Source organism: Euprymna scolopes, chromosome 18 (genome assembly GCF_053919585.1).
Source record: "Euprymna scolopes isolate OS-2025 chromosome 18, ASM5391958v1, whole genome shotgun sequence".
In the NCBI taxonomy this organism is placed as follows: Eukaryota; Metazoa; Mollusca; class Cephalopoda; order Sepiida; family Sepiolidae; genus Euprymna; species Euprymna scolopes.
The window spans coordinates 95,364,004-95,385,465 of NC_136499.1; the positions used below are offsets into that span (position 1 = coordinate 95,364,004).

General features: G+C 34.1%; 1 protein-coding gene across 3 annotated transcripts in view; it reads left to right on the forward strand.

Annotated features, from left to right (window-relative positions):
* Positions 1 to 21,462, forward strand: part of LOC145297688 (metabotropic glycine receptor-like) — a 1,009,734-nt gene that overhangs the window by 647,799 nt on the left and 340,473 nt on the right. For all 3 annotated transcript variants that reach the window (XR_013870309.1, XM_080143885.1, XM_080143886.1), the window contains exon 4: positions 9,794 to 9,977. Coding sequence is in view for 2 of the 3 variants with exons in the window: in XM_080143885.1 (XP_080000011.1) it covers positions 9,794 to 9,977 (184 nt within the window). In the remaining variant the exon portion in view is untranslated. The remainder of the gene's footprint in view (positions 1 to 9,793; positions 9,978 to 21,462) is intronic.

The following is a 21,462-nucleotide window of genomic DNA, read 5'->3' on the forward strand; positions in this document are numbered from 1 at the left end:
CCGAAAGGATGAAACACTAGTATCTTCCTCTATCGTTTTTATATTTTTCTCTGTCTCCCTCTTCCAGTATCTATCTATCTATCTATCTATCAAAGGAAATAGAGAGAATATGTATGGATACGTGAAAGAAGAATATTTTAGTTCTTTCACTAATTATGTATTATTTATTATTTTCTCCATTTCCGTATATATATATCAATGCCCTTTCTCTCTACCTATATATATGTGTGTGTACGCATTATCGAGAGAGAGAAAGAGAGAGAGAGAGAGACCGAGAGGAATGTAACAGAGTGCGGGCTCGCGTATACAAATGCCGAGCTGTATGTGATGAAAAAGACTATAAAAAGCGTGTGTGCATACACCGACGATCACATTCGAGAACACGTTCGAGAGCACGTTCGAAAGGACAGAGGTCAGAGAGAAGGCGCATGATCACGGTTCATTCGGGAAAGTACGCGGAAATAAATGCCGTTGTTACAAAAAAAGGAGTCGAGTTATTACTTGTCCTATATTCCTTGGGACATACTATGCTACAACATGTTGGATCTACGTGTATAAATGTGTGTCACGTTACAGAAAGAGGAAACGTAAGAACTAAAGAGAAAGATAAATCGGTGTCGGCGAATGGGGTAATAGAGACAGATCATTTATTCTTCCAGAGTTTTCTCTTTGTCGGTTTGATTAATGTTTTAAAGCCGCATTTTTGTTTCACACTTTATTTTTTTTTTCTGATATTCGCACGAGGAAAGAATAAGTTTGCATGAAATATTCACTGACCACTCATTTTTAGTCGACAGCGTCAATTGGGAACGGGCGAAATTGTGTCGGTCGGTCTAAAACAAATGAAGTCGTCACAAATAAACGCGAAGCACACAGAGAACAACTTTCTAAAGAATTTGATTTATCTTAAACGAAATATCTCAGCCGGTGAAGCAGACGTCAAATCACCGCCATATTTTCGTATCCTGTTTGTTTTTTGTTTGTTTTTTTTTATCTTTACCAAAGCTGTTGTCCTTTTGTTCTTTGCTTTACTAAATAATGGTTTTCGTTGAATACAACGAAAACCATTCGTTAGTAATAAATAAATAAATAAATAAATAAATTCAGTATACAGGGTGACCCCCCCCCAAAAAAAAAAAAAAAAAACAGAGGACATTATTCAATAGTTTTCCCGAGCATTTAACAGTCAACGGAGAAAAAAAAAGGCCAAAGACCCTAGGGTTTTGATGTGATGTTTTGAATATAATAAACTAGTTATGACCAAAGTTTCATTTCATTCAGACAAAACACTAAGAAACGGGGCCTAATTATAGTTGGGGCCCGTTTTTTGGGGGGGGGTCACCCTGTATAAGATAAGACAAGTGTTCTGATAATTTCGGATAGAAATATGGAAGAAGGCGTCTCGACTCGAACCCATGAAACGGAAAACAATAACGAAAGAAATGGTAATCTATTTACATGTATATTGTTGGGCCATTTGTAAGGCGCGATTGTTTGCATGACAAAAGCTGATAATCAAATAATGCTGTAAACTAGATAAAGAAATTTAAATTAGAAAGAATGTATATTAGAAACAATGTCACAATGACATACGATAAAATAGACGAGGAGAACAGCGGAGAAACAAGTTACAGAGGGTCATGCAATAATCAAACTGTGAATTATATAGTTCCGATCGTCTTATTATTTTCCTATGAAAACATCAGCATTGAACGAGTATTGGTGTGTCATGTGATTATTTCTAAATGGGTAGGGGGTGAGCAAATAAAAATATCTTCACAATAATGAAGATATTTTTATTTGCTCACATCCTACCCATTTAGAAATAATCACATTGACACACCAATACTCGTTAGATTGTTTAAGTTAAACGACGGTACGTCAAATCAACACCGGATGGGTGACCATTTAGGAATACCGAGGAACCTTATTCTGTTCCACTCCAATTAATGAAAATGTTTTTGAGGGTCTACACCGTTTGTACGTTTCGTATAACGGCTTAGAATATAGACGGACGCAATTTGCGTGGACTCTTGCATCATCACACGGAAAATAGTTTAACGGTGTACGTTCACAAGAAGACGGCTTAATCCACCTTGGGTACATGCTATATAAATTCAGGAAGAATAAATCATCTGTTTGAAGTGTTGGCCGTTTAACATGTCTTATTCCTATTTATTTACCTCCCCACGAAGACAGTCAAACAAAATGTCCGTTTTTAATGCGGAGAAGATCCAGCTTTCACAAAAGCACATTAGATTCGAATAAAAATTATAATTCACTCAGTCTAGAAGAATTCCTCTTTCCACTTACTGAGAACAGGAAAGATGAAGTTCAGAACAGATACTATTCTTTGAAACAATTATTTGGAGAAATATAAATGAATTTCCATTAAAGAAAATTACACCATTCTAAAGTGTAAGATAAAATGTCTATCGAATTTTTACCAGAGTAATCTTAATTACTACAATATTACATTTACAGTTGGCAACTACACTGATTGGAAACTACACTTTGCTTCTAACCAAATCAATAGTTGGGCCGAAATTACGGTTGGATGAAAAATAACCAGATTGCTTTAAACAACTATAAAATACGACAAGCCTGAGATAATAAAGAGGCGTATGAATACACTACATGTGTCTTTACCATATTGTAATCTATGTACTTGTAAAACACTATGGACCATGCGCCCTTGCCTGAACCATGTCTTTGACGATCAGGCACTTTCAACTTTTAAAATAAAGATGGAAGAATTTATATATATATATATATATATATATATATATATATATATATATATATATATACACACAAACACTATTTATATTATCCCAATAAGTCTCCTCTTATAGAATTTACTTTTCTTATATCTACCCTTGTTATATATATATATATATATATATATATATATATATATATATATATATATATACTAGCAGGATGCCCGGCATTGTCCGGTCGTAAAATATACTTAAATGATATTTTAATTAATTCAGATTTCGTTTTATTAATATACTAGCAGTTCCGCCAGGCTTTGCTCGGACCCTATGTACTTTTCATAATTTTTTGTGCATATGTATACATTAAAAAGTGTGCATGGGTAATGACTTTCTATATAATAGATTTCCTTAACTACTATAAAGAAAAGTTAGTAGAGACTGCAAAGCTAAAACATTTTTAAACTAACCCTTATTTTGGCTCTTGACATTTATTGTCTTGAGCTCAAATCAAATCAAATTTTTTAACCCATGTAAAAGTAACCTACTTCTAAAATTTTAAGTGTTAAGACCCAAAATTGGCGGATGAGTTTGGTAGAATCTGCAAAGGTCAATTATTTCAACCTTGACCTATTGGTAGCGAAACGTTCGCCCAAAACTGATTAAAAAGATTGCTGTATGTCTGAATACCCTTTATGTAAAATTTCAAATGTTTACACCCAAAATTGGCTTAATAGTTTGCTAAAGACCGCAAATGTAAAATCTCTTGAACTTTGATCCATTGGCAGCCTAATTTTCGGCCAAAACCCCATTAAAAGGACTGGCCTATGTTTGCATACACTTTATGTAAAATTTCAAATATGTAGACCAAAAATTGCTTGAGTAATTTGGTAGAGATCGCAGAGGTCAATTTATTAAAACTTTGACTCCAATTATGACCCCTTAACATTTACTATTCTGGGCTCAAATCAAATTATTAAGTTAGATCCATGTCTATGTAACCTATATCTAAAATTTAAGTGTTTAGACCCAAAATTGACGGGTTTGGTAGAGTTCTCAAAGGTCAAATCATTGAACTTTGACCCCTTGATAGCCAAATTTCTGGCCGAAAACCGATTAAAAATGTTTTCTCAAATCTCAATATTCCTTATGTAAAATCTTGAGTCTGTAGACGGGAAATTGATAGATTTATTTAGTAAAGAAGTGTACACACACACACACATTTTCACTTTTATAGATATATAGATATTGGACCCAATATATCGTAATGGTTTTAAAAGTTTAAAAAATGATTTGTGCGCCAAAACGTTTTGCTTACAATTTATTTTGTCCTCTGCCTTAATGACTGAGCTATAAAAGCATACTTGCTGCAAGGCTAAAAATTATAGCATGAACCATTAGCTACTACGTTATGCAGGCATATTCGTAATGCCGTCATTCGACCTTCACCTGGCAAATTTCATTTGTTTTTTTTTTATTTTCACACTTCTGTACCGATTTTCACAAGCTATAACCCAAATATAAAGTTTCGCATGAGTTCAAATATCTTATGATGTTTCATGATTGTAGACCAAAAAACTGTAAGAGGAGTTTAATAGCCAACATTTTTAAACAAAAGTATATGTGCATACATAAATATATTTGTACGCAAATACTACGCAAGTATGAATCATGTAAAATATCTGCAAAATAATAAATACACGTAATAGTTGACTAAAGACGATAATCCATAAGACAACTAAGACCCCAAAAAGTTATTGGAATATATATATATATATATATATATATATACATATATATACATATATATATATATATATACAGATATATATATGTGTATATATATATATATATATATATATATATATATATATATATATATATAAATATATACTTCAGAATAAAATTATCTAACAATGAACTGGTATGGAAACCTGTGATTATAAGTTTTACAAAATATTATTGGCAGTTATATTCTATAAGTACTATATAAAAATTGTTCGATATACAAGATAGCGCAAATAAAAATTTAAACATTTCACGTCATAAATTTTTAACTTTATTGAATGACTAAAATTTTATATATATATATATATATATATATATATATATATATATATATATATATATTATCGTTCGACTGGTCTTAATCGTGACACCCTGTACTGAAGATTCCCGAAAGGATGAAACACTAGTGTCTGTAGGTATTTAATTATTATAGTAAAAAAATAATTCTATATATATATATATATATATATATATATATATATATTTGTTAATCACACGCGCGTAAAAACATGGCGGGCAGTCAAATACAGTGCATAATAAAGGTCTTTATATCTCGAAAACTATTTGTTTCTGCAAAATCTTAATGAGGTGTTCTTATTTAGCAAAATCGAAAACTTATAAAAGTCGTCATTTTAAAGAAAATTGTGGAGGTTGACACAATGTAAAAATTTACTCTTGTTTAATAAAGTGTTAGTAGGAAGAACAGAAAAGTTACAAAACACCTTTCCCTCCACGTATTAAGAATGGTTTTCGAAAAAATTATTATTTCAGCACAGTAACAAAAGTTCACAAGTACAAAATTTCCTTATGAAGATACTTTTTCCTCAGACTTTTGGACGGCATCAGACGACGACAAAGTGAACAAGGAAGAGGTAGCGGACATGCAAGGAAGCTTTTCACCAACTGGGCAGCTTTTGGCAATGTGAGTTAATAAGGAGACAAACGCATCGCTTTGCGCCGATCCCAAGCCACATTCGCGCTGGAGGTTTTTATCGTTGCTATCTCGAACACCCACACGTATATCAGTTTGATAATGCACGTGATTTTCACCCGTGACTTTGCGAAGAAGGTCCCAGTCCGAAATGCTGTTCATCGTCGACATTTAACATTCCCATATCTCCTATAGCCGTCAGTATTGCACCATCTTTTTGCTAAGATGCACTGACTTACGTGTAAGAAATGATGATTTTTTTTTTTTTCTTTTTACAATTGGTATCCAAATTCTCGTTTACTGCTCGGGCGAGCTCTCACGCGTCGAGTTAAAATTCAGCGCGCGGTGCCGTGATTGGCTGATCGCTCTGTTACGTCAGGCAGCAGCTAAACCCAAGCTATTGACGTCGAGTTCCAGGGAAAGCCGAGCCGAACGCTGAGTTACGTTTAGTTCAAAAGATGCAAAAGTATCAAATATAATTTTAAAGTATAAAGATGTATCGAAATATGATTTTAATATTTTAACATCATTTCTTTTCAATTAGTTATTCATAACTGAAAATAAAAATAAGTATATTAAAAACATGAAACATTTATAGATTGTTTTTTATGATTATTTTTTACAGTAAGATTATATAATAATCGAAGAAAGACTTACACGAACTTTTCAAAAAGTACAAGTTATCGACCCCTGTTCTTTGGCTGAAAAAACGACCTTTTTCGGCCATTCTTAAAACTAAAATACACACATTCATCTCATGTCTCTGAGCTGCAGAAGTGCCCTTTTTTAAGAAGGGCATTTACAATAAAATGTCATTGTGTTTTGTTATACAATTTAATACAAGAAAATCTATGCAGCGTTATTGGAGGTCGTATCTTTGATAGAGCAATCATGTTAAAATGTCGCGTTTCCCGGGAAGATTAACATTAATATGTGTTGTTCGAAATTGCTCGGGATAAAAAAGTATATAGCAGGTGTATTCAAACGCAATTTCATCTTTCTTTTTTATATGGCCCGGGAAACGCCGGATAGCCCTGCTAATATATATATATATATATATATATATATATATATATATATATATATATATATATATATATATGCATGGCTCAGTGTCCAAAGAATGAGAGTTTTATGTTCTGGTTTTTAATACATATATTTTTTAGTTTTAATCTCACTACTATATAATAGGTTCAATATAATAATTAATAGAGAACTATTTCTATAATAATAAATATGTAAGCAGCATGAATTAAAATATTATACTTAAGCGTATCTGCAACCGGGCAACACCGGGCGGCCTGTTAGTATTATTTAAAGTTAAATCAAGCTCAAACGTATACACTTGTAAACGATTTGTGTTTTTTTACTAATAGGTGATCGCTATCAGGATCTGGAGTCACTCGAGAATAAGAGTCTAAGAGACCGTTGGTTAGACAATTAATGCCATCACGCAAGGATTGGAAATAATAGATGGCGTGGACAGAAGAGTTCTTATAGGAAATGACCATCCAAGCGGACAGCTATACAAGTATTTGTCTAAATTAGACTCGAAGATGATGTTTTAGCCAGATGTAAAGCAGCTCCGTGGTATTTTGTTTCGCAGATAAAAACTCTCTTGAAAAACAACTTTGTTCATAAAAGTTTCGCTTAGTTCTTAGTACAGAGAGAGAGAGAGAGAAAGAGAGAGAGAGAGAGAGAGAGAGAGGGGGGGGATAAAGGAAAATACATGTTGTGGTTGTAGCCAAGTAAGTTCTTCTGTAATTCAAAACTATATGAGAGAGATACCGTAGGATATGACTATCTCGTTATTGTTATATTGTGATGTTTTTGAATAAAAAAACAAAAGGCCGGTTAACTCTGCTCATTTGTTCCTCATTATTATTTCAGCAATGTTTGAATTATAAATGACGTAATGAATTTAATAATGAAAATAGATCACAATAAATGACTATGTATTCACGAAGTTAATATCACTAAAATAATGAAGATAAACGAAAAAAAAAGTCCCCTTTGAAAAAAAAAAGGTGTCTTACAGCGTAAATCTCAAAAGGACATTATTTTACGTTTCTCAAGATTTGAGATGGTTGGTTGGTTGGTTTGTTGTTTTTGTTTTACGGCATATCAACCCTTTTCGGGTTATTTAATGCCGAATCCAAAGATTTTGAAGAAAAAAATTTTTAATAGAATATATTTGTTGTTTTCACGTCGGTTTCTATTTAACCCATACTTGGGACCCTAACAGGTACTACCACTCCGGGTCAGAGTGGACCTGGGAGCAATGGTAATTAAAGGGTGGCTCCACACTCCCCAAATCCCACAAGCTGGGGCCTCACCACTGGATATAGTTTAAGGTCATATCCAGGACCCCCATTGAGGGACTTTTACCCTCTGCATGGGGGAGGGGCAGTCGGCGTATTCTAATGCCCGACCGACAGGGCCGATATTTGAGATGGAGATTGGTTATCCATATTATTTAAAGTCTTCGGACTACTGTTCTCATCTTAAGTGTTAATAAGAGAAATTATTGTCATTTATTTATTCTAATTTATAAAACTTATTATGTGTATCTGTCTGTATGTCTTTATTTTTTTAAAGTGCATCTCTCATAAGACGTAAATTCGCAGAGCGGCACGAAGCGGGTAAAATGATTCCATTTTGTGTGGGGGGACGCTTCTTGTCTGAGTTTTTAGCTGGTAAAAAAAGTTGTCATCAAGTTATTAAATCGTACTTGGCAGTCGACTTAATGTGTTATTTGTACGCATGCGCAAATGTATACATTTATACGTTAAAGTCAGTTCATTTTTAACTATTAGTTATCCATCTAACGACAGCTCAAACGATAATGACAAAGGCGCCATAGACGTCCCGATTCTAGCTGATGGCACTCAAGTGATATTTTTTTATTTTTTCAAATAACTATTATATATTAGGTATAATATAATCTGGTTTATAAAACTCACTGTGTTTGTGTGGCCGTCTATCCCCATTGTTAAAGTGCATTTTGAGTACTAAATAATATCTACTAATCGATAAAGAATTGATTCGTTAATAATAAATACTAAATATGCATAAACTAAAATATAATATATAAGCCATGCGACCAGCTAGTAAAAAATATATAACATTATTTCCTTTTCTAAAATTATATATATATATATATATATATATATATATATACTAGCAGGGAGACCTGACGTTGCCCGGAATTGAATGATGGTCAACGAATATTTTACACTCCTATATTTTTATTGTCATAGAAATCCGTGAAATCGCCCTGGGGGAAGCTTCACATGCCTCCACGCAGTAACTTAGTCCAAAACATATGTTATTCTACATTGCACTCTAGAGAAACTACTGTTTCTTTTATAATTTTTTTTTATATAAACTACTTTCCAGTTTACGAAAAAAAAAAACAGTAAGCAATATACGTGTGGGGTTTGAACCTACAGACCACGTCATGCAAACAAAAAAAAAAACAACACGTAAATTTTCAAGTCTTATAAAATTCTTTGCAGTTAATGAAAAAATTAAGAAATTTACGTACGGAGTTTGAACCAACAGACCATGTCATGCAAACAATATTACACGCTATCAACTTACACACAGTAGAATTTTCACGGTCCGTTGTTCTATCATTGTTGTTAAGCGACGACATGGAATAATGGCTTTATCGATTATAAATCAATTAAAATAACGGTTTCAATTATTGATTATCGGTAATTATTGGAGATATTCTGAGACAAAACTTTACTAAAATCACTCTCAGACTCATACACTAAAGTTCTGTAAATTTTAAAGTAAATATGTTCATCCGTTTCGGAGTCTACAACGAACTCACTTGCACACATACACATACACAAACAAAGTTGCATTTATATAATTGTAGATAGATAGATAGATAGATAGATAGATAGTTGCATTTTTATAATTGTAGATAGATAGATAGATAGATAGATAGATAGATAGATAGATTAGCTTGACTCATCCTGCGTTTTCCGGGGAGTCGTAAAATTATTTTAGTTTTTAAATTTTAGAATAGACAACTCCTTTATCTTAGAATCAGTTGACCACCCTCCCCCCTTTTCGGATTTTACAGATGATTATTTTAAGTTTTCATATTAGCATTGATCACGTCCAGACCATGTAAACATAAATTATTGTACAGCCAATAACAGCAATGACAAATAGAGGTTTGACTAATCCTGAGCAAAGTTTCATTGATCAGGTATAATGCTATTCGTGTCTGAATTTATAAATCTGGCAAGATAACTTTATATGCTGGATATATATTATTGTATGTCTTTCTCTTTTTTAAAATAAATATATTTATCATTCATTTTTTTCTTTTTAGATATATGGCAGAAGCCCTTCAACGATACAGCTCAAGGTGAATTTTATAATGATTCCGTGATTCTCGTCACCTACAGCGACGGTCATTGGAGCATACCTTACTACGATTGCGGCGGAGGCGATATTTGGATGATGACATATACTGTGCCATTTTTTGGTTATAAAAACGGAACATTTTACTTCAAGTAAGTTCCAGTTTGTTTCCTATTCTTATTAATGTATAAACACATGTGCCAAAAATTTCTAGAAGACAATTCATAGAATCGAATAATAAAACTCCGTTCATTTCGAGAGAAAAAGGAAACTGCCTGCGTGTGTAATTGTGAAGAAAGTCTTGCGTAATGGCCAATCACAGACCTTCTGATATTTATAAAGAAAGTCAAAATACAGGCTGTCCCAATAAAATGTTTACAGTCTTTAAATGACCATAAAACCAACATGGTGAGGGGTCAGAGGGGTCTGTTAATTCAACTTTTTGTAAAAGTTTGATTTTTGCTACTAGGCTGAAACTTAGGGTTTAAGTAATAATTTAATTTTAATCCGATTAGACAACGATCAGAATGCGGTGTCATACATTTCCGCCATTTCACAAAATGGCCGCCAGCCAAATCTAATTAACGTCGATATCGTGGAAACTATTCAACCTAGAAACGTAAATTTGGTGTCTATACCTAGGTTTTCATAGTCAAGGAATCCAATAAGACCATTTTTTACTACATTAGAGTATTTATTTGTCTCTAAATGGAAAATTACACGACAAAAGTTATGGTACAAGGTAACAGAATTATGCATGTGACCAATTGAAGTTATTTGAATGTAAATTCTATAAAATCACATGAATATAAGCTGAACAATCTATGTTCATTGCTCTTAGTGATATTTTATTGATTAGGTAAGTGCAAAAAATCATTAATTTTATTTCACTACAATCACGGCCATTTAGTTATGAAATTTACACTTGCATAAACGTGAGCACTTTAAGGCAGCTTTTTTGCATTTGCATAATGAGCAGTGTTTTGGGTATGGACATTTTTCATCTAGATTAAACATATCCCTAGCAAGGCGCAATGTGGTCAATATGAGAACTAATTGGTCATCTTTTTCCAGCCAGCCATGATTACTTGACTAGTGCCAGTGGCTTGTGTGCTGTAGTCCAGATGCTCGCCTGATAGACACTCCTTTTGAGATGTTGTTCCAGTGCATTACTTGTAGGAGGTATTCTTTCTACATCCCGAGTCCTTTGGCAGAAAACTCTCATTCGAATAAGGTTAACATTGGCGTCATCAGTAATAGGTTCGTCAATGTTGTTGACTGTCTTTTCATATTTTGAAAGAAATACAGATTTATGACTCTGGATTTTCCGCCTTGATATGATGAAAGTTAAACAGATGTATTATGACAACCTCTGTGTCGCCAGTATAGACCATTTCCAGTGATGAATATTGGAGAGCATGAAGATGTACCAGAGCACACATATCCGCCTCCTCGTGATTACATAGTCCCATGGGCGAGCCTAGCTCATCAGAAGTTATATAAACCTGTTTGCCATCTGGGAATCGTGTTTACACAATGCTTGTTGACGGGAATAAAAAGACTTCTTCTTATTTTCGGCATTAGACAAAAAGTTTTGCCAATTTCCAGGCACTTTAGCAGTACCAGATACTCGCTGTCATGTACCTTTCCCTCGTTTTTTTTCTTATGTTAGTTTTGATTGACATTGAGCGATACTGATCCCATACAATATCCACCCTCGCTGCTCTTTTCAACTCATGCTGGATTCTTGTGCAAAATACTTTGGTGAAATATTCATCAAATGTTTTTCCTTGGACAGTTGTGCGAGGAACAGAATGGATCGGTCCGCCTCCATCAATAACGATGACCCCAAAATCATCTGTGCATCGAGCTCCACATCTTCGGGTAGTCCGGTACATGCACTTGCTTCTATGCTGCACGCCAATAAATTTGATTTGTTACAAGTGCTTCAGAAGCCAGTGCTGGAGGTGATAGGGTAGATTCATAATGGAAAAATTCCTCCAAATTTCCGCCACGGCTATCAACCATAGTGAATGCTTGTCCATACAGATCTGCTTGTTTTTCCAAGTGCTTAAATTTCTTCGGACCTTTTTTTAGTTTTTTCCGTATGAAACAGCAGAAATTTGTTTTTCTTGATTGGAGTTCGCAGCGGTATATTATTTGTGTCCAGCACATTCTTCCGACTGTAGTCATACTGTTGTTTTCCTCTTGATTCTAAGACACAGACAGATGTGGCGGCAGAATTGTCAACACAAACTTTATTGTCTAGTGTAACTAGATCTGCACTTCTCTCTTCCAATGGATTCCCTCTGCTTTGCTGTACGTCCATGAGATTTGTGACATGACGCCTAAATCGGTTGTGGGATATGTTCCCTTGCTCGTGTGTGGTGTGGGAGTTCTTGGCCTCTGTCATCATCTACATCAAGGAATTGCTGTAAAATATGGTTAATTTCTGGTCCAGTTGCAATCCAGCGTTCAATCATTCCAGAATTCTCTGTGATACCTGTTAATCCTCCAACTCCTTTCACACGTTTGTTGGCCTGCTCGTGTGCATGATCAATCGATATGAAAGAGTAACGATGTTTGCTTCGATTTATTCTCCAATTGCCTACTTCAAACTCCTCTTGGCTGCTAGATGGAATACTCGACTTGGGATCCTTTTTTCTTCTGTCAGATGTGGGAAATGTTTAAGCACTCTGTCTTCCAGGCGTGTGCCGTTTAACGTTTTGAAAATCCCATACTCTCCCAATCTTTGTGTCATCATATCTGTTAAATCTTGAAGAGCAAAGATTTTACAACCTCCAGCAATTTCTTGACTGATGAATTGTAGCAGCTCATTTTCCACTGTCATCTCAGTGTCTTGGGTGACCTCACCCTTGTTTTGTACCTATTAGCATTTCATAATGTCAACGATTGAATTTAATGTAGCAATTTCGATGGTACTTAGCTTCAATACTTACTAGATTTCTTTCTGCAAGTCGTGCTACAATTCGATCTCCTCCCAGTGAAACTGCTTTTTCATGGATGCCATCGGTGAGGGGAAACATTTTGGAATGAATGGTCATCTTTACTCGTTGTTTCATTACAGAAGAGACATAACTTTCCATTAGTTTCTGTGTTAGATCTTCTTGGTCGTTTGCGTTGATACTGCAAGCCTTTGGAGTAACGTGTCTGTGCCCGCTCAATTGCTGATACCTTGTATAACTGACGACATATTTTCTGCCAGGATGCTCGATTTGCTTGAATACTTGTTTCATCTAGAAGTTCCAAGTTTGGGTGAAGTGCGATATTAGCATCTCGGAATTGATTTACAATGCTGATAATATTCTTGTATGCTCTCGCTCCATGTATGCTAATTGGGTTGTCAAGAGGACAGACAAGTTCCTCGTTTGGTTTTTTTTTGGTTTTTTGTTTTTTTTTTTTTGTTTTTTTTTTTTGCTTTTTGGAAAGAGGATATACAACTCACATTTCATCGCCTGATCCATCACACTAGCATGGAAAGAAAAGAAAATACATGTAAGTATTGTTACGAGTCGGATGCTCCTGTTTGAGATTATTAATAACATATCTATGCTCAACAGTCACAGTATATAATTAGCATCCATAACCAGTATACATGAACATAAACACAACACGAGAATCTGACTGTACTATGACGTATGTCGTGTAATTTACCTTTTCAAGACAAAAAGCACTCTAATGTAGTGCAAACTGGCCTTATTGGATTCCGTGATTATTAAAATCTAGGTATATACACTAGATTTACGTTTCTATGTTGAATAGTTTCCAAGATATCGACGTTAATTAGATTTGGTTGGCGGCCATTTTATAAAATGGCGGAAATTTATGAAGACGCAATCTGATTGTTGTCCACTCGAACTAAAATTATTACTTAGACCCTATTCTTCAGCTTGGTACCAAAAATCAAACTTTTACAAACAGTTGAATTGAAAATGAAAATTTGCATTGGGTGGGAACTCCACTAACATTTATAATAAGAAATTATAGTTTCATACATCAAAATCCTATGAACAAATATAGAAACCGGGTAATTATCGAAAGTGTTCAAATTATTGGCCATTGTGATCCATGGACAGCTGTCAACGCTCACTGATTGAATCGAAAACGTTTCTAATCAGTTCAATTGGCATTTTGACACATCTTTTTCGATGGTTGCTTTCAACTCATTCATTTTAGCTCGTTTTGTGGTGTGAACCCTGTGTTTTACATGTCCCCACCCACCCACCATCAAAAAAGAGAAAAATCCGGTGAGCGTGGTCAGTACTCGACACTTATTCTTCGTCCTAATTATATGCTCTTACGTCATGATGATAGTGAGGAAGTGCTCCATCCTGCTGGAAGTGTCATTCTTTATTCCTAAGCATCTGTTAGGAACGTAATATAGCGTATCCATGTAACAATTTAATGCGATAATTTAAAAAGTGCGTACATTTTATTGAGACATCCTGCAGTTAATTTGATAAAAACTTCAGCGATTCTTGAATAATTAGTGTCTACTAAGGATAAAAAATAATGTAAATCTGAAATATTCGAATTTTCACATGATTGTGCATTTGTTATGACCTTTACACCTTTTAAATACTCCGAACAACTGAAATTTGGTTAATATTTATTAACTTACGTTTAATATCAACTTTTAAACTTTCGCAACATCAAACATGTCTAAATTTTCAGGAAACTTCGCATGAAACTAAATTAAACTAAATATAGACCACATTCGGATCTCTTGCGCCAAACAGCTATGGTCTGAATTTACTACTGATCGACTAATTAGTTTAAGAGTTAATCCTGTACATATTTATTCCATTTTCACTCCAAACATGGTGCAGTGCCACCTTGAAGTAGAGGTCGCAGAGTAGTCGCAGGAGTACCATGTAGAGACTTCAGCAGCAAGATGTCTGAACACATTACACTTGAACTTCTGCATGTTATTACAGTTTGGAAAGTAGAATCTCGGTAGGAAGTTCCACAGTCTAGCAGTTTGGGGAAAGAAACTACTGGAGTAGAAGAATTTCTTACATCTAGGGTTCTCTACTGTGCATGGATTCGATTTTGCTGCTTGTCGGGTTTTTCGGGGGCATTTACGTCGAGGGAGCACAAGAGCTTGTACTTCCTCGGAGCATTCACCATTAAAGTACTTGTAGAATAGGCAGAGCGACGCAACATTTCGTCGATAGGACCGAGGTGTAAATTTAGATGACAGTTCAGGATCTATCAAGTTGGCGACTCGATTTTGAACCCTGTGTAGGAGAGAGAGACTAGCAGCAGATGCACCAGCCCAAATGTGATAACAGTACTCCATACATGGGCGAATGGTGGCCTTATAAAGGTACAAAATACTTTCAGGCAGCTTTCTATAACGGTAGAGAGAGCCCACCTTCCTCGCAGCGGCCCTGGCAATACCCTCAATGTTTCTGTTCCAACTCATGTTCCCTGTGAACGTTAGACCGAGGAGTTTAAAGGAACTACTTTAAGGTAATGTATCTTTAGTCATTGCTATTGGTGGTTAAGAAGGTTTCTTGTAATTATTGAGGGAAACAAGCTTAGTTTTGGCAGCGTTGAATGTGACCATTCATTTATGTTCCCATTCCACTACAGATTGGAGGTCTTCCTCTAGAGTTTCTGCCATTGCCTTAGATATGTGTTCATTTGTTTTTCCCTCATCCCTAAAACTAGCAGGTCGCCCGGCGTTACCCGGCCGTAAAATACGCATAAATATTATATTTTTATTAATGCAAATTTCTTATTTATTAAAGACAGAAATACCGTAGGTATTAAATGTAATGTTAAATTATTTTTTTTTAAAATGAAGTAATTAACGGAAAGAAACTTACACGTATGCGATTATTATGTTTGTTCTAAACACTTTACTTCTTTTAAGTAAACAAATACCCGAGTAGGAAATGATACGATAACCATCCATTAGGCCAGCTTAACACGTATTTAAAAAGTGTTTTCAATCCTACTTATTCTAAACATAATGTGAACGATTCGCGCATGCGCAATCGTGACAACAGTTGACAAACAAATAAAAGTTCGATGACCTTCGAGTATCAAGTTTTCAATTTTGATACATGGCAGCTCAAACATTTTCCACACATCTTCCTTATATACCAAATTTCAAGTCTGAAGATAAAAAATTCGTTGAGTATATAGGTTGAGAGTTGTCCTCTTACATACACATTCTTACTTTTTTAGGTATATATATATGCGTGCACATACATAAGTATATATACATATATATGCATATATATGTGTGTGTGATATAGATACGTGCAGATAGTTAAATATATATATATATACATTTATATATATATGTGTGTGTGTGTGATATATACATATATATATATGTGTGTGTGTTATATATATATATATATATATATATATATATATGCACATACCTAACTATATATATATACATATATATGTGTGTATATAATCTATCTATCTAAATACCGTAGACATATATTTATATATATGTAAATATGCAGACATATATATATGTATGTGTGATATATATATATATGTGTGCACATACCTAACTATATATATATACATATATATGTGTGTATATAATCTATCTATCTAAATACCGTAGACATATATTTATATATATATATATATATATGTAAATATGCAGACATATATATATATATGTGTGTGTGTGTGCGTGTATGTGTGCGTGCGTATGTAAAAACATACGTCTTTAATATTTAGATATTATATATATTCGTTACGGGCAAAAATTTGATTGTAATTGAAAAATTAAAGTTAATTTCCAAATGAAAAAAACATATTTGCACATGGGGGTGGGGAATTATAATGAAAAACGTTTTTACAGCGACACGGCGAACTCACAAATTCAGCTAAATTTTAAAGTTAAATAAATCCATTTTAAAAATCTTATGAAAGATAAATATTAGTTTTCAGGATCTATTTAAAAAATAATTAGTAAAGTAAAATCCTAAGATATTGAATTAAATTAAAAAAAAACACATACTTTGTCCAAAAGTAGCTTAGTTAGTCCTCAAGGGCGAGAGATCCTTGCTTCGTTCAACAAAACCAAAACGAACTCCTCATCACATGGATTATACAGAGTTAAAGTGAACTAGTTTTCTTTCTTTCCCCCCCCCCCAGCCGTTCATCCGTACGTTGTTACCGTGAACGTTTGTATAATTTTTGCCATTTTTTTATTTATTGTTTTGTTATATCCCTGCCTTTAAATTATTTTTTCAACATTATATAAACATTAAGTTACGCCGAAAGTTTCACATTCATGAAAGCAAGAAAATATTAGAATCTTATATATAGCAATTCTGCGAAACCTGTAATTTAAAATGAAAAGTAGCAATATTTTTTGCGATTATAATTTTTCGTGTGAAAATAATAATGAAAGGATAACAATGCTTAATTCAGTGATTATATTGGTAGTTCTATAAAGTAATTTTTCGTCGAGTTATATCGAATTCATTAATACGGACTTGAGGGAATTTTTCGTAATTTTTTTGTAAAAATTATTATTTTTAATTGTTACAATTTACGATGCTTTATATTCATTAGAAAAAAAAGCAAAAATAAATCCATGTATTTTTTACTACTGAAAACCATAACTTTAGTAAAAGTATTTTTGTTTAAACAAAATAATTAATTTCTACTAAGATGTAAATAAAAATAACAGGTTCATGATGATAATTTCATAAATACTAAAAAAATTCATCAAAATTGGTTAATTTCCCGATTTTTAGTGAATTTTTTAAGTAAAGTCAGGGGTCTAAATGTTTATACATTTTGAGCATCGGTAGTCATTCTAACAAATATGCATAGATATATACAAATATATATATCGAAACGTGTTTGTGTTTGTCTGTGTTTAATATTAAGATCGATAGGTTATTTTCCACATTATTTTAACGTAAATATAATACGTTTTTCTATTTTATTTACGTTCCGTGTTTTTCCGATGAGGAAGAAAAAAAAACAAAGCATAAATGTTGTGGCAAAAGTTAAAGATGACTTCGTACCCTGTCTTATTTAGAAACCATAAAATAGAAATGAAAGTCGTAAAACGTGGATCTGTTATTTCTAAAATTACGTGAAAACTTAGAATAAAATCAAAAGCTCTTTGGAGGACAAGTTATTTTTTCTTACTTACACGAGAGGAAGAAAAGCAACAAGAGCGTGTGCAAGCAAACATTCTCTTTCTTCTACATAAAGTAATCGGCTCGATTTAAATTATCTTTCTTGAAAATTGATAAATTCATATTTTAATTGAAAATTAAAAAGTTCATCCGTCTTTTATAAATTACTTTAATTAATTACTGTTAATATCGGCAAATGATTGGATATAATGCCAATATAGGATGATAAAATTTAAAATGAACACGGATTTTAATTTATAATGAATTGTAAAAAAATAAAAATGCAACTAAGGTATTCGAATAAATGTCTTTGGGCCTTTTATCCGCACTATACCGACAGCGTATTTTCAAATGTTATCTTGTATTATTTATTTAACTGTAAACCATTTTCAAGTTAAGACATTATGAAAACATTTTTTAAAATGGTAATAACTGATACACGCGCGCGTGTGTGTGTGTGTGTGTGTGTGTGTGTATGTGTGTGTGTGTGTGTGTGTGTGTGTTTATGTATATATATAGAGGACTGGTGTGGACGTATGTTAAACGCACACAAATGTCTTAGCGCCATGCTGTGTTTCTCCCAGACAAATAAACCCCACGTGCACGTCATGACCACTGCCACGCAGACGGGACTCTGATGAACGGCGAGTGTCCTGCGTCGTATAACTGGACCTCCACTCCCTTGTGGGTCAAGGTTCTTTTAACCAAGGGCTAAGGGTAAGGTAACTCTGACAGAAACCTCCAGAGGAGCTTAGGCCATGTCAGCTGCGGCATACATGACTCACAGGCGTGTGGAGTATGCTCTGCTGTCCAGCAACCGAGGTCCCAGTCATGGATCAAATGGCATAGTGGTTGGAGAGGGCTCCCGTAAGCCGTGATGAAGGCAACCTCACTAGGAGAAGGAAACAGCAAACGAACATTCAATGAGGACTGATGCAGATATGGGCGTGAATGGCAATAAAGGCTCTGGAACTTCCAGGGTCTGGCCTGGTAGGTGTTCAGGGCACCACAGCTTAGACCCGGTCATCAGTGGATGTGCTGGTTCATAGAGGTGACCGTCTGGCACGTGCTGCTAGTTACGCTCATGTTTGCGTCATTTGATCTAGAGATATATTAAGTAATGGCAATACTCGAGAACGAGTTGCTGCCATCATCATCATATATATATAATACTGACGAAATATATATATATATAAGTGAACGTGTCTGTGCGTATCTGTGTACATTTCCCTACGCAATAACTCCATCAATTTTAAGTCTACAGACTCGAAATTTGATATACAGGGTACTGAGATTTAAGAAATCTTTATAATCATTTTCGGCCAGAAATTTGGCTGTTAATGGGTCAAAGTTCAACGATTTGACCTTTGAGAACTCTACCAAACTTCTCTGACAATTTTGTTGGTATAAACAATTGAAATTTTAGATATAGGTTTCTTGGACATGGACCTAACTTAATAACTTTATTTGAGCACCAAACAATAAATGTTTAGGGGTCATAATAGGGGTCAAAGAAAACAAAATTTACCTCTATTGTCTCTACCAAATTACTCAGACAATTTCTGGTCTAAACATTTGGGATTTTACATAAAGAGTATTCAGAGATAGGGAAAACTTTTTAATCGGTTTGGGTCGAAAATTTTTAGTTACCACTATATAAATGTATGTATGTATGTTTGCATGTCTGCCTAAAACTTTCGACAGAGGCGACGGATTTTTACAAGATCAGTCTCGTTTTAAAGTCCGATCTTACAGACGACAAATATCGAAAAATTAGCTAAAAACATTAATATCTTCACCTTAAACTTGGCTCTTTTCTACAGAGGGGTCGCTTTTTTCGCCGATATTTTTTTTAAGTCGTTCTCTCCTTTTGTATTGTCTAGCCTTAATTAAAACCTACGTCATTTCCGGTTTGGCGGTGGTCGTAACAGCAAAGACGTCAGGTTTCACCCCTGTTCTTTTCCTCCTTCGCGGTACGGGTTCGAGCCTGCCTTCCTACTACCAATTTTTTTTTTTTTTTTTTTTTTTGCTCAACACACACATTCAAACACCCGGGGAAACACCGGGCTTAAATACTAGTATATATATATATATATATATATATATATATATATATATATATATATATATATATATATATATACCTAATATACTTACCAATAGGACTACAAATATGCTGAGAGATTTACCTAAAACTGGGCCAAATTATTGTCTGATTTTAGATGAAAGACAAAAGATCATTTCATATTTTCACATAAGATCAATAAAAGAAGCGTATTTATTCCCATAACGATTATCCGACTAATTCTGGAAACACTTTCTAACTTTATCATTTATCCCAGTGGTACATACGCTTTTGTTCTCTTTCTTTTTTAGGGCTTTTAGCCAAAAATATAAGAAGTGTACACTTTCCTGAGCATCTTTTAATCGACTTTCAATTAGCAACATGACGGGGTATAGGCTGAGCGAATGTTCCGGCTGAATGTGTTGGCGCCAAATTTAGTCGCAGGTCGAACGAGATAAGCTTTTGAGTCTTGAACTCCACAACATTCTCAAAGGGCGTATGTTCTAGAGCCAAGATTGATTCGTTAAATAAGACCATGTGATCAGAGCAGGAAGCGTTCTGAAATAACCGGTTTGTTTTCTATCTGTGCATTAAAATTATGTTAATTTCAAATGGGTAAAATTAATAATAAAACTGTATGAATTATGAATTTAAAATGAAGAAATTTAAAATATGAATTTACATTTCAGACATAATGATAGGGTTAGTATATGGAATTTTGGATAAGCGTATACACAAAAACCAGTTAGTACAAATAATAACACTGCCGCTTCTCTAAAACCAACCAATATTTTGATCGATTACGTTCAATAAAAACATTCAACACTAAATTCAATGTCGTTTGAATCGACCGATATTTCGGTTGTCTTGAAAGATCCTTCTGGGTTGTTATTTTTACTAATCAGTTTCATGTTTGTTTGTTTGTTTGTTTGTTTTTTTGTTTGTTTTTTATAAAAATCGTCCAGACAAGGTATGAAGTCACTTGATGTAAAGAATTGAAAAATATAACTTCAAAGTCAAAAATAGACAATAAGTGTAATGTGGATATATCCCGACCAAGTATTTTTAATACGGCGCAATCACGTTGACACACCGGTTCTCGTCAGATCACCGAAGTTAAGCAACATTGAATCTGGCCAGTACCAGATGGGTGACAATTTAGGACGCCGAGGCGCTGTATGTACCACGAGGTAAAATACCAAGTTTAGAAACTGGCGCGGTCTATTCTTCTCTCGAGGGTATGTGGGACTCTCTTAAGCCGTGATATGCACCCCATCTAGTGATGGCGTCACGATAAAAATACGCTTGATAGCCCTGGGGAAGCATCAAGTATTCAGCTACCGACAAGATTTGAATTACACTTGAGCGAAATATTTTTTACTCCCGTTGACTTAAGAAAATAGACATAATTTT